This window comes from Melospiza georgiana, chromosome 12, assembly GCF_028018845.1.
Source record: "Melospiza georgiana isolate bMelGeo1 chromosome 12, bMelGeo1.pri, whole genome shotgun sequence".
NCBI classification, from domain to species: Eukaryota; Metazoa; Chordata; class Aves; order Passeriformes; family Passerellidae; genus Melospiza; species Melospiza georgiana.
The window spans coordinates 6,255,282-6,269,875 of NC_080441.1; the positions used below are offsets into that span (position 1 = coordinate 6,255,282).

Genomic DNA, 14,594 nt, shown 5'->3' on the forward strand with positions numbered 1-14,594 from the left:
AAAGGAAAGGAAAGGAAAGGAAAGGAAAGGAAAGGAAAGGAAAGGAAAGGAAAGGAAAGGAAAGGAAAGGAAAGGAAAGGAAAGGAAAGGAAAGGAAAGGAAAGGAAAGGAAAGGAAAGGAAAGGAAAGGAAAGGAAAGGAAAGGAAAGGAAAGGAAAGGAAAGGAAAGGAAAGGAAAGGAAAGGAAAGGGAGAGGACGAGTGAAACTGGGTGCAACAGCAGAAGGAGAGGAAAGGACAAGGCACAACTGGATCTGTGACCTTCGTGCACGAAGCTCGGGGAGCTGCTGATGCTCCTGGGCTCGGGCAGGCTCCCGGCGATCTCCCAGTGCCCTCTGCTGACACCAGACCGGAGCAGCCTCTGCAGAGCCCGAGCGGTATCAGCCGAGTTGCTCAACAGAGATCCCGAGCTCTTCATTCCTCTGGCAGCGCAAAACCACAACAATTCCCCTCTGGGAAAACGCTGGAGCGGCGCTGGCCCGTCCCTTCCCGCACTCCTGCGGGGATGCCCCGTGTCCTGCCCGTGCCTGCCCGCCCACGGAAACACCCGGGATTCAGCCTGCAGGATGCTGTGGAAAAGCACTCGGGGGAGACTGATTTCTGCACCACACCGTGTGTTAGGGGATGATCCTCCTGTGCCATGGAGGGTGTTTGTGTGTCCGTGTGTCCACGTGTCCGTGTGCCCGTATGTCCGTGCTCACAATCTGCTTCGCCTCCCCAGCTGATTCCTGCCTGGTCTCGGTGCCCTCTAGTGTTGTGAATGCTCCAGTGTGTAAAAAAAAAAAAAAACAACTGTAAAACTGGCCTCTGCTTCAGAATTCCTGGTTTTTCTAACTCTCAATGCACTAATTCCGTTAATTATGCAGCACAGTTACAACTGAACGGAGACAACGTGACCCTGAGCGTATCGGATGATCACAGCACCAGACACCTGAGAACACGGTTCTGTAAGCTGAGGCTCACATCTCCAGGGCCTCAGCCTGCAAAGCACACCCGAACCTGCAGGCTGTGCAGCACTCACCTGACACAGCCATCCCTGCACCTGGGAATAGCAGCCCTCCCAGATGTTCTCCTGGCTTGGCTGCCAGGGGCTGATTGAGCTGGGAAATAATCCACATCAGAACATCCAGCCCAGCAGACAGGAACTGGGATTGGGCAGGACTCCCTGGTTTGGTCTCAGACACAGAGCTGATGGGATTGGGCTGGTTGGAGCAGTGTGGCTGCACAGGACCTCAGTGAGGACCACCACTAACCAACCACTCACTAACCACCACAAACTACCACTAACGAACCACAAAACACCTAACTACCACTGACCAGCCACTAACCACAAACCACCACAAACTATCACTAACTACCACTAACCAACCACAAACCACTAACTACCACTAACCAACCACAAACCACTATCTACCACTAACCAACCACTAAGCACCACATACTACCACTAACTAAACACAAACCACCACAAACTATCACTAACCACCACTAAACAACTACAAACCACCACTAACCAACCACAAACTATCACTAACTACCGCTACCAATGGCAAACCACCACAAACTATCACTAACTACCACTAACCAACCACAAACCACTAACTACCACTAACTAACCACAAACTATCACTAACCAACCACTAACCACCACAAACCACAACTCACCAACCACTAACCACCACTCACTAACCACAAACCACCACAAACTACCACCAACCAACCACTAACCACCACTAACTAACCACAAACCACCAGAAACTATCACTATCACTAACCAACCACAAACCACAACAAAACACCACTAACCACCACAAACTATCACTAACCACCACTAACCAACCAATAACCACCACAAACTACCACTAAGCCCCCACAAACCACTGCAAACTATCACTAACTATCACAAACTACCACTAGCCACCACAAACCACCAGAAACTACCACTAACCAACCACAAACCACCACTAACCAAACACAAACCACCACAAACTATCACTAACCACCACTAACCAACAAATAACCACCGCAAACTACCACTAAGCCCCCACAAACCACTGCAAACTATCACTAACTATCACAAACTACCACTAGCCACCACAAACCACCAGAAACTATCACTAACCAACCACTAACCACCACTAACCAACCACAAACCACCACTAACTAACCACAAACCACCACAAACCACCACTAACTAACCACAAATCACCACAAACCACCACTAACTAGCCTCAAAGCACCGCAGCCCCGCAGCCAGGCACCAGCAGCCCGCTCCGGGCGCTCTGCCCGTGCCCACCCCGAGCCGGCCGGTCCTTCCCTGCTGCCGTGGGTTCCCCCAGAGCCCATCCCGCGGTGACCCCTCCCGACGGCGCCGCGCTCCGTGACAGCCCCCGCGGGTGTTCCCGTGCCCCACGGACCCCCCCGTGCCGCGGGTGATGCAATGGGGCGATTGCATCAGGCGCGGCCCCGCGGAGCCGCCCGCCCTCCCGTGCGAGCGCTGAAATCATCCAAAAATCATCCAAAAATCATCCAAAAATCATCCAAAAATCATCCAAAAATCATCCCCGCCGCCCCGAGCGGCTCCTCCGAGCTCCCCTCGCTGCGACCGGCTGGAACACCGGGTGAGAAATGCCACCAGATAAGGGGGGACAGGGAGAGGGAGCGCAGGTCCCACTGCGGGGGCTCAGCCTGGAGAAAAGGAGGCTCGGGGGGGACCTTGTGGCTCTGCACAGCTCCTGACAGGAGGGGACAGCTGAGGGTTTGGGCTCTGCTCCCAGGGAACAGCAACGGGGTGAGAGGAAACAGCCCCAAGTTGCACCAGGCGAGGTTCAGGTTGGATATGAAGGAAAACTTCACCAAAAAAGTGGCCAGGCACAGGTTGTTCAAGGCACTGATGCGATGAATCCCCTTCCCTGGAGGTGTTCAAAAGGTGAGGGGTGGCACCTGGGGGCACTGTTTAGTGCTGAACACGCTGCATGCTGGGGTAACTTTTGGATTCGGTGTTCTTAAAGGCCTTTTCCAACCATGATAATTTTGTGAAGTTGACTGCTCAACAGAGTTTCATTAAATCCTTTCAGTTATTTCATTAAATCCTTTCAGTTATTCCTACTTGACAGTCTGAAGCTGCTCCACAGTGACAGTGGGCAGATGAGGAGAGCTCTCAAAAGGCATTGCCTGGAATGGCATTGCCTGAGGTTTGAAAAAAGGAAAGAGAGAGAAATGGGGACCATTCCCCAAAAGAACAGGTTTGAACTCAAATACGGTTCAGGTATTCATGCTGCCACAGCAACCAGTACGGCCCAGGGCACAGAAATGAGCAGCACTGAGCGCCCATCCTGCCCCTCCCGGAGGCTGGGAAGGCAGCGGGAAGGCATCAGGGTCCTGTCCTGGGTCTGGGTCAGGACTGAGGGGCAGCAGTTCGGGGACAGCGCCCTGAATGGGGAGCACCAAGGGCTGTCACTGGGTGATTTGCCTGCCCCTGCGCAAGGAGGTTCAGTTCCACACACCAGTTTGGTTCACACTGTGGTGGAGTCGGTCATTGCACGGCACTCCTGGGATAACTCTGCGGCTCCCCAGAGGCACCCAGAGACCGCGGGTGAGTCACGGCAAGTGCTGGGGGACGCGAATGCTGATCCTGGGAGAGCCCTCTGCCCTGGGGCTGGCCGTGCCCGGTGTGTGCTGCCCACACAAACCATACACACACTCTGCCCACCCTACACAGGGTACACACACTGCGTGGCACTCGGAACCCGGGAATTTATTCATTCCTGGTGTTCCCCCGCGGCCGGCTCGGGGCTCATTCAGCCTCCAGCCCGCACCTGAGGCGCGGGACAACCCCGGGTATTCAGGAACAATGTCCCGCAAGCCCGGCGGTCTCTGGTGTCTCACCCCGGCCGGTGACAGCAGGACACGCCGGCGCTGCTGTGCCCAGACTCCCCCCGTGCCGGTGCCGGTGCCGGTGCCGCTCCCCGGCCGCCCCCGCCGGCGCCGCTCCCGGCATGGCCCCGCCCCGGCGGCGCCGCCGCCAATGGAGCTGCGGGGCGGGGCGGGGGCACTCCCGGTGCCCGGGACGGGACGGGCTCCGACCCGCTCCGCTCCACGCGGGGCCGCCGAGTTGCTGCCGGTGCGGTGCCGGTCCGGCTCCGGCTCCGCGTCGTCTCTCCTGGTCCCGCCGCCCCGCCGGTCCCGGTCCGTGCCGTGCCGTGCTGCTAGCACCGAGACAGGTAACCCGCGGGGGATCGCGCACCTGCCCGCCCGCTCGGCGGTCCGGACCGTCCCCGGTGCCGGTGTCAGCGCCGGGCGGGGGCGGTTGCGGGTCGGTGGGACCGGCGGGACCTGCGGCGGGTTCCGCTCCCGGCGGGGCAGCGGCAGCGGTACACGTGGGCTGCAGCCGGTTCCGTGCTCACCGCTGAACGCCGGCGGTACCGGGCCGGGCGGCACCGGCCCGAGGGGTGCGCGCAGCGGGAGATGCGGAGCCCAGCGCCGGGTCCCGGGCGATGCGGGGCGGGCGATGCGGGGCGGCCGTGCCGCGGCGGAGCCCCTGGCCGGGACGTGCCCGGGCAAATCCCGGCGCGCTGCCGCCAAACCCGAGCGGGCGGCGGGGGGCGCCGGCGGGGTCTGGCCGGGCTGCGGGGGCGGTGGGCGAGCCGGGCTGAGCCGAGCCGAGCCGGGCCGGGCCGGGCCGGGCCGCGCCCACCGCCGGCACCAGCGTGGGCGCAGCGCGCTGCCCCCGCCGCCGTCCCGTCTCGCCTCGGCTGGTTTTCCAGACAGGAGCAGCTGCCAGACACGGGGGTCGGGAGGTTTAGGTCGTGTATTAGGCGCAAGTTTTTCCCCAAAGAAATTTCATGTCCCGCCACAGGGAGGGGTGAAGTCATCGTTTGGGGAGATCGCATGGACGCGGGGATGTGGCACTTGGGGACGTGGGTTAGTGCTGGGGGCACAGTTGGACTCAGTGGTCGCCGAGAGCTCTTATGGCTACAGTGGTTTTCTGATTATTGCCGAAAGATAGTGAAAGTTACTAAGAATTACATGAGGAGCAAAAACCAGATGGAAATCCAAAGTTTTATGCAAATTGATAGGAGCTTGGAGGTGTTACTTGAGATACCTGGTAAGGCAGCGTGTAGGTTCCCAAGGTGGGCAGCCCTAACTTGGCAGAAATCACTGGGAAGTGGGCATTGTGCCCTGGGGACTCCTGCTGTGCGCTAAAGAGGGGTGAGAGCAGCCCGCAGCACTTCCTCCCCACCCCAGGCACGGTGCTTTCACTTAAAGCAAACACAGGTCCCCAGCCACTCCAGACAAAACTATTAGTGGGCAGTTGAGTGTGTGTAGAATCTCCAGTTTGGGAAACCTGCTGATTTCCCGGCCACGTGGAAAGCCTCAAATTCCACTTTTTTTTCTTCTGTGAGACACCCTTTTCCCAGAGGAGTCCCACTGCTGTAGAGGCTCTCCCAGCACTGTTTTTATCACAAGGAGATGAGGAGACCCTGCCTGGACCAGAGTGAGGGAATGGCTGAGCAGGAGACTGGAGCTGACTGTGGCCAGCCGTGAGGCATGCACTCATATTTTCCAGAGAGCATTTTTTCCCCCTGCTTTTCACTTGCTGCTCTTATTTAGGATTTCAGCTCTTTGTTCTTAGGTTCCAGTGTGTACAAGTGTCTCATCCCGAGGCATGGTGCTGCCTGACTGTGCCAGTCAGTCCTGCAGCAGAGCAGAAATCTCCTGTAATGGGTGTTCCGGCTCACGTGGTGATGTGGAAGAGCCACTGCTGGGTGGGTGTCTGAGCCCCTGAGGTGGGTCTGGGCACCTCCTGTCCCAGACAAGCAGAGCCCCATGGCTGTAGGGGACAGGATCTGTGGCTGAGACGGGAAGCAGCCCCACCCCATCTCCTCCTGTCCTGCCTGCATCCCTGCAGCCCCCCTGCCCCAGCCCCTGCTGGGCACATGGGGAGAATCAGCAGCACTGAAGGTTTCACTGATTGCTTTCATTTTGTACCTTCTCATTTATTATTTTCCTCACCCTTGTTTTCCTCCCATAATCCTTTAGCTGCACACAAAAGAAATAGATTGGATTCCAATACAGTCTAATTTTTTTTTGAAAATTACACTTTCACAGAGAAAAGACAATGGCTGAGCAGTGGTGCTGTCACAGGGTGAATGAACTGCAGCTCATGCTGTGGCTCTGCTGGAACCATTTCATCTCATGCAGTGAAACTCATTCAGCAGCTCATGGCTTTGGTATCTTAAGGGCTGATGCAGTGGGGAGCCCATTCTGCTCTCCTGCTCAGGCAGGATGTCTCTTTAAGGCAATAAAAGAGTTCTTTAACAAATTAGAGATGTTTTCAAGCTGGATCTCGTACATTTGGGTCTGATGGCAGGAGGTTCTTCTTCCCCTCAACCTCTGAGTACATCGATACTGTGCTCCATGAATACTCATTGTTACTGTGTCACCTTTATATTCTCCTGTGACAGATAAAATGTGCAGCCCTGGAAGTGTCAGGGAGACTCTATGTGGCTCCCAAAGAGTTGTTAGTTTTGGCTTTTCCTTGGCTTTTCCAGTTGTTTCAGTCAAACATTAGGTGATCTATGGTTGCTGCCATACCAGAGCAGCACCAGGTGGTTTAGATGTGTCCTCCATGTACAAATCAAATGCCTTGGGTCTGGTGGTATTGAAATAAGAATTACAAAGATCCCCCAGCTTTGAATTTCATGCCTGATACTCAACCAAGTGTTGGTGCCCTGTATTGTCACACTTGAGCAGCAGCAGAGCTGCCCTGTGCCCAGCATCCTGCTGGCACGCTGGGTATGGCTGTCTGCCCCATCTTGAGTGATTCCATCATCCTGGCAGAGCTCCTTGTGCTTGGAGCAGCCCTGACACAGGATTCCTTTGGCCTGTGTAACTTTCTGTATTTGGCAAACTGCTTTAAACCGGGTTCTTGTGGGGAGGGGGCTTTGAGGGCATTGTCTCAGCTGCAGGCCCTTTGAAAGGCTGGAAAATTCTGTAAATATATGAGGAAAAGTGGCAAAGTTGTGTTCACAGGACAGTTTCACCAAAAACCCTGATGGTTTGGGTTTGGGTTTTTTTGGATTTTTTTTTGTTGTTGTTGTTTTGGGTTTTTTTTGTTGTTGTTGTTTTGGGTTTTTTGTTTGTTTGTTTTGTTGATTTTTTTTTTCTACTAGTGTTCTTTTCCTTGCATTACAGCACTTTAGAGGGCAGGTAAAAATCAGCCCCTTGCTCTCCCTACTCTGGTGTCTGGGTTCCTTTCCTGTTGCCTGCAATCCTGTTTCATTCATCTTGTGCTGTTATTAGGAGCAAAAGCCTGACCCAAACGCCCATCCTGTGGCATGCTGGGCTCCTGGATCAGCTGGGTGGCACCTGCCCAGTGTGCCAGCCCCCAGAGGAGCTGTGTGTCATTCATCTGGGACCTGGTTCCCTGCTTTTTATTTCCCCCCCTGCACTCAACCTGTAGCTGAACCCTGACACCCAGTCCTGTGCTTGAGACAGAGACACTGGGATCACCACCTTCTGAGATGGTGACAAATCTTCTTTTATTCAGTGGTGTCAGGACCTTTATGCCAGTTACAAGCTGTGCCCGTGCCCCTCCCGAGTCCCTTGAGCCCCTGCTGGCCTGTCCCCATGGGCTTGGCTGCTGATCCTGCATCAGCCCATGTGCTGTGAGCAGGAGGGAGCGTGACTCATGCTCTGTGCTCGTCTGGGCAGACCTCATCTCCCATGAATCTCGGCCCTCCAGAGCCGGGGGAGCCCAGCCAAGTGTCCTCTTCCAAAAGGCACTGGCAAGGGAGTGGTGGGATTAGGCAGAAAAAGCCTGCAGAGGAATGCTGCTGTGGGAGGGGAAGGAGCTGTGGCAGGAGGTGTGGGGGCTCTGTAGATGATCCCCCCTCTGCTGCAAGAGCCAGACATCTGGCCAAGCTTCCCTCCCAGAGGACAGCTCTGGTTCTCCAGGCAGTCCAGGCTGGTGTCCTCCAAAATGTGTTCACTATTCCTGATGGGTGTTGAGAACTTGCTCCCAAGGCAGGTTGAACAGTTTCTCTCCTGATTTTCTGCACGAGGTAATAGGAAAAGCAAAGTGGAGATTGGTATAGTGAAAATGGATTTTATTCCCTGTCTGTCGTCATGGGAAGCACCCATCTAGAATCTGCAGAAATAATCAGGCAGCCCCAAAACTCCACATAAATTGCTCAGATTTGCAGCGTCAGTCTGAACTGCTTGCTCTGATTGAGATGCTGGTCCTGGGCTGGTTCTGGTGTTGCCTTCTGCTGAGCTATTCATGCACCTGGGGAAGGCTCTGGAGTTGTTTCAGAGGGAGGTGGGAGCTTGTTCTGTTTGCTGTGAGTGACACCATGCAGAGATGAAATGTGCATGGAGCAAGAGCCTGAGAGACTGCACAGCTCCAGGCTTTTTTTTTCTTGACTGAGCCTTTGCTGGGGCCAGGCTGTCTCCTGATTGTCTCTGGTACCCAGAGCCACAGCTGGGGCTGGCAGAATGCACTGGTGACCCGAGAAGTTCGTGGTCACACTTCAGTGCTATGACTGAAATTTCATTTGCTGCATTGTGAGGCTGTGAGATGGCAGCAGAATGGGGCAGCCCATGACCAGCCTGGGGCTGATGGAGCCATGTGGAAGGAGCAGGAGTTCCCTCCTGCCCAAGTCCCACCCACAGTGCTCAGCAGTGCTGGCTGCTGTCCTGGCCAGGTGGAGATGTCTACCCAGAGATGGGCACACTGCTCATCCCAAATGTGTTAGGGCTGGTTTTGATCCCTCTGCCTTCTCTTCCTCTCATCCCCAAGCTCCCCTCTCAGCACAATGGCCTGCCAAGAGAGCGAGTACCTGGATGACCAGAAGAAATGTGTCCCCTGCAGGAAGTGCATGCCCGGGCAGGAGCTTTCCAAGGTAAATTGACTTCTCTGTAAGGAGCAGAGATGATCATGGGTGGCACAGCTGGGTTAATCCTCTGCCAGCCTCCCTTCAGAAAGGTGATCTTAGGTCCCAGCATGTTGGGAAGAGCTGAGACTTGGCAGGATGGGATGGTGGCTTGTTTCACTTACCCTGGTGGAAAGGTGAGACAGTGGAAGCAGGAGGTGATGAGGGATTTAAGGCAGCACAAGGAACAACCTGATTTCCTTTTTTGCTGGTGGAAGTCTAAATTTCGTTTGGGCTATAGCCCTGAGCAAAGTCACACTGCGTGGCTGGGCTGCATCTGGGTGGGTGCCAGCAGGACACTGCTCCAGGGGGTCCAGGGGGTCTCAGTGGTGGAAGGTTTGGGTTGGTGGGAGGTTTGATTGGTGGGAAGCAGCAGGGTTCACCTGGTGGTGCTGCTGGTGCTTTCCAACACCCAGAGCACACGGATGGGCCCCAGCTGGGAGCAGACAGGGTCCCTTAGTGTCTCCTGCGAGCTGCGCTGGTGGTGGCTGCTCTCAGCTGGGTTCTGAGGACCCCACGTGAACGGTGGCCCTCAGCCCCCAAAGAAGGGACACTCAGCACCATTTGGAGCCCATGGTGGCCCCTCACCTCATGTCCCCACCCTGTCCCCTTGCAGGACTGCGGCGATGGCAGCGGCGGGGACGCGCAGTGCGTGGCCTGCCCTCCCAGGAAGTTCAAGGACCGCTGGGGACACCACGGCTGCAAGCCCTGCCTGTCCTGTGCCCTCATCAACCGCGTGCAGAAATCCAACTGCACAGCCACGGCCGACGCTGTCTGCGGGGAGTGCCTGCCGGGGTGAGCAGGGCTGGGCCAGCACAGCCACACCTGGGGCAGGCAGGGAGGGGCTGGGCACAGGGGGCCACCCAGGGTCCCACATGGCACCCAAGAGGAGCCTGGTGACCCAGTGGTGTCTCTGTGAGGACGCTGCTAATGGTGTGGAAGTCAGACCCCTCTGGAGGGTCCTGTTGTAGCTCCAGAGAAGGAAACCTGAAGGTTCACATAAATGAGCCGTGAAAGAAAACTTCCAGACTCTCATTGTTCTGTAGACACCGGGGTGGCTGAGCTCTGGAAGGTGAAGTGTTGTAGACCACTATGGTTAGTAGTCCCCAAAGAGGGGGTTTAAGGGGTTACTGAAATGAAATGGCTGCATACAGACAGCCTGTGCTGCAGACACTGCTGGCCAGCTCCAGTGTAGAGTCTCTTCTCAGACAGAGCCATAGCTGGGGTGTTCCCAGCCCTGTAGGGAGCTATTAACCATTAAAATCCAGTTCAGCAGACATGCTGGGGAGGGAGGGCTCTTGGAAAGATGTTGCTTCTTGACAAATGTCTAGACATGAGCTAGTAGGTGTGGTGTGGCTCCAGCCAGCGATGAGAGCCCTGTTGCTCCTGTTGCCAGCCAGGCAGGGGTGCAGGATAGCTGTCCCCTGTGCTGTGGGGTGCAGGATAGCTGTCCCCTGTGCTGTGGGGTGGGTGGCACAGCTGGCTGCACAGCAGGGTGGTGTAACACACGGGTTACCAGGCTGAGCTGAGCCGTGTGCTGTGTTCCAGGTTCTACAGGAAGGCGCGGATCAGCGGGCAGCTGGAGTGGGAGTGCATCCCCTGCACCAAGCAGACGCCGTCCTCCGAGCCACAGTGTAGGTGTCCCACCCTGCTGGGCTCAGGGCAGGTGACGTGGGCACAGGGGAGCCACAGCCCCGCTGGAGGAGGCACAGCCAGGCATGGGGTGAGGGATGGGCAGGGAAGGGTGGTCCAAGCCTCGGAGTTTGGCTCCAATGCTGTGTGGATGTTTGCAGGTCGCTCCAGAACAAACCTGGTGAAGGTCGCTGTCCCTACTGTACCACCACAGGACACAGCCCTTCTTGCACTGACCAGCAGTGCCCTGGTCATCATCGTCCTGGTGCTTCTGGCACTTTCCATCATCTACTGCAAGCGATTCTGGAAAAGCCAGTGCCAGAGAGGTGAGTTGGTGCTCTCCTCCCTGCTGTGCCACTCACCTGTGCCCGTGCTGTGCAGAGCATTGCTGAATTCACAGCACAGTGACCCAGCTGTTCCTCAGCTCACACAGAATAGACACCCCATCCTGCTTCTCATGCCTGCAGGGCCTCTCTGTGTGTGCTTTACCTGCTCAGTGACAGAGGAGCCTTCCTCCTTCTTAGGGCCATCAGGAGGAGGAGGAGGAGGAGGCCATTTCACTGTCAAAACTGGCAGCCCTCCCCTCTGAGGTTTTTCTGCTTGGGTGGCTCTTTGCTGCAGAATGAGGAGGGCTGTAGGTGTGGTGGCCAGGGTTGGGGCAGGATGGCATCCAGCAGCGTGCCAGGGAGCTGCTGGGCTCCAGCTCCTCGCTGGCAGACATACCACAGGGCTGAGCACATGCTAGGGAAGCGAGCCAAGCCTTTGCTCAGGCTGTTTCTCCTCTTTCCTCCAAGTCTTCCTGAGGACTCAGAACTTCTCAGGCCAGCGAGCAACGTTCCCAACTGCAGCAGCTCCTGGCAGGTTCCTCTGTGAGGAGCAGATGTCTGGACCCTGCTGCCTGGGTGTGAAGAATTTGAGCCCTTGCTACAGGCAGGCAGAAGGTACCTGCTCTTGTTCTTGCCCTGGGGAAGAGAGGGTGGTGCCGGGCTCCAGGATGAGAAGCCCTGAGGCAGGAAGGATGGAGCTGGATGCTGAGCTTCACTGATGAGTGCTGGTTTCTGTTCCAGGCCCTGTGGAAGCAGTGCAGTTCATTTCTGATGGGGAAGCCGTGGGTCTCCAGCTCCCCTCTCTCCAGCCAGAGATGGACTTGCCACCAGCCATCGCAGCCAGCACTGCCTCCAAGGCCCAGCTGGGCAGGAGCCTGCTGGAAAGCCAGCCCCTGATCCGGGCCTCGGGCCATGGGGACTGCCTGGAGGGGGTCCTGCCGCCCCCCGCCCCCAGGCAGGGCACGGTGGAGGCCCTGGCCCCCCTCTCCTCCTGCGCCTCCGAGATGCAGCACAAGTGGCCCCACGCGCCCGTGGAGTGCACTGAGCTGGACCTGCAGAAGTTCTCCAGCCAGGCGGAGTTTGTGGGTGCTGAGCGGCTGGAGGACACTGCCGGCCGGGCTGGGAGGAGGATTCCAGCAGAGAGCAGTGCTGGGGTGCAGGAGAGGGCTCATCACCTGCCCACAGCTGAAACCCCACCTGGGGAGCAGCCGGTGAGTTCCTCCTGCCTTATCACTCCTCAGAACTGCTGTCAGTTGCCCAAGGGCTCAGGCACAGAGGGCTTGACATAGGGGTAGGAATATGGACTGAGTTGTGTTAATATGGGGTGGAGAGGCTGGAGAAGGAGCACCATTCCCTGGGCCCCTGTGTGAGCCCTGGGAGCAGAGCCAGGCTTGGCTGTTGTCAGGGGACTGCCACCAACCTTGGGGTCTTTGTCTTGCCAGGTGGATGATGCCCAGAGCCTGGTGACTCAGATCAGCAGCACGGCCAGTGGTAAGTGACCTTCAGTCTCACATTTGGCTCCAAGTACGGGCATATCAGAGGCAGGTTTTTGGAAGGGAGTTCCTCCAGAAGCCCACCAGGAACTCACCTGACTTGTGGCCTTTGGTCCACAGGGTATATTTTCTGTGATGCTGCCTCGAGTGGCCTGTGGTCAGGTGGCCCAGCTGTCACCAGTTACCAGCTTCCCCAGGACTGAGCCAGCTCCATGTTGCTGCGCTCTAAAAGCGATGTTGGAGGAGATCCCTGCCCTGGCAGGGTGGCCTTTCACCTGCTCAGCAGGGCCTGAGGCTGGAGGCTGTTCTCTTTGCCCTTTTCCTATTTGCCTAGGATGTGTCCTCACCCACCTTTGCTGTGTTGCTGTCCCCAGGTCTCCCCATAGCAGAGCTGCCCCATTCCTTGGTGCAGTCTCTGGCCTTCCTGTTGGACCCTTCCTTGAACGGAGTGAAGAACTTCAGCCACGTGGCTCTGGAGCTGGGGCTGATGCCGCAGCTGCTGGGGCGGATCTCGGGCTTTGAGCAGCTGGTGGCACACTTCACCTCTGCAGGAGCCGTGGTCACCGTCCCTCTGCTGGCGCGGGCGCTGCAGCGGCTCCAGCGCGTCGACGCCCTGCTGCTGCTCTGCGACCACTTCACGCTGAGCCCCGCGCCCGACCGCCAGCGCTAGGGGACACCCGGGGACACAGGGACTCCAGGCACTGCTGGAACTGTGGCCTGCAGGCACAGAGCCTCCCCGGGCAGGAGGACACAGAGATGGTTTTTGCGTCGTGGAATGGACATGATGGGCGTCTCTGCACAGGGGTTCGGGAAGCACAGCTGTGCCTTTTCCTTGCTCAGGCCCCTCCAGAGGCTGTTTTTGCTCTAGTTGTGGCACCCTTCCCTGTTGGTTACTGTGGTGCTCTGGCTCTGCAGTGAGCCCTGTCCTGCCCCACTGTTGCCATGGGGTTCCTCAGCCATGGGGCTCACTGTCCATGGGTGACGCCCTCCTATGAGCCCAGCCATCTCCTCCCTTCTATTCCAGCTTTCCCATCCTTCCTCTGGGTGCCAGTTGCTGTTTTCTCAGTTTACTTTTCAGTTGCTTCTCTTCCTCTGTGCTGCGACTTCCTTGGCAGAGGACGTGACCATGGCTGATGTGCCAGGCTCCATCCTTTGTCCCTCTGTGCCACCCTGGCACCTTCCTCTCGTGCCCCTTTGTGGTGCAGTGTAGCATCCTGGCACGAGTTTCAGGCTGACTCTCATGATGAGCTGATGTAAGCCCCTGTTGGGCTGTGGCTGTTGGCCATGGGCAGGTGCTGGCTCACCCCAGCCCCATGGCTGTTCACTGCCCATTGCCTCCAAGGCTTCACAAACCACCTGTGGTGGCACAGGGTGTCAGGGGCAGGGACAGTGCCCCATGGGTGGCAGCTGAGGCTGAAGCTGTGGCTGTGGTCACAGGCAGCGGTGACATTCCTGTGCCAGCCACAGCAGGAGCTCCTCCGGAAGCTCCTCCTCTTTTAAAATAACATTTTTCTTTTTTTTTTTTTTTTTTTCCTGCCTAAAAATGGCCTGATTTCTCATTCCTGGGAGCTGCTACTGGGAAGGGGGAGCACCCTTCTGCTCGGTATTTCACCCTGGGGGATTTGTCATGACTTGCCATGGCCTTGCTGTCACCCTGATTTCAGTGTTGTGCCTGAGCCTGGGGGCTGCAGGCAGCTGGGCTGTTCTCGGTGTGCCCTGGCCATGGGGCTGTGCTGGTGGCCCTGGAAGGGAGCAGGGGCTGCAGGACACGTTCCTGAGCGGGGCAGAGCAGTGTGGGGGTGGCTGGGCACGCCGGGGGTCACAGGCAGGGCAGCTGCCAGCAGGGCTGTGGCTGTGGCTCAGCTCCCAGCAGAGCCTGCTGCTGGTCACACCAGGGCTGAGGGCTCAATGCCTCTGTGAGCCATTTACTTCAGAGTTAAACTCTGTGATCTTCGTGGTCCCTTCCAGCTCAGGGTGTTCTGTGATGTGGTGTCACCGGAGGCACCCCGAGGCTTGCAGACAGCATCACTGGGGCTGAGCTGAGCTGGTGGCACTTGCTTTGTCCCTCACTGTGTGGCTGGGGCTGCTCTCTGCTGTCCTGCCTGTCACCGGGGTCTCAGCATGAGCCGGTGCTGTGGTGGTCACCAGCAAGTGGCACTGTTACCCCACTGCCTGCTGCCCCTCCCAGACCCCACAGAATTCTCCTTT

At 57.2% G+C, this 14,594-nt stretch overlaps 1 protein-coding gene across 1 annotated transcript; it reads left to right on the forward strand.

The window, feature by feature from the left end:
• Positions 1-4,174: 4,174 nt before the first annotated feature.
• On the forward strand, positions 4,175-13,394 carry EDA2R (ectodysplasin A2 receptor). The gene is made up of 9 exons (XM_058032927.1): positions 4,175-4,222; positions 8,803-8,905; positions 9,552-9,730; positions 10,484-10,569; positions 10,729-10,893; positions 11,362-11,508; positions 11,635-12,104; positions 12,336-12,384; positions 12,761-13,394. Exons 2-9 carry the CDS (start codon positions 8,819-8,821, stop codon positions 13,054-13,056), a joined length of 1,479 nt encoding a protein of 492 aa, XP_057888910.1. The 5' UTR covers positions 4,175-4,222; positions 8,803-8,818; the 3' UTR covers positions 13,057-13,394.
• The last annotated feature ends 1,200 nt before the right edge of the window (positions 13,395-14,594 follow it).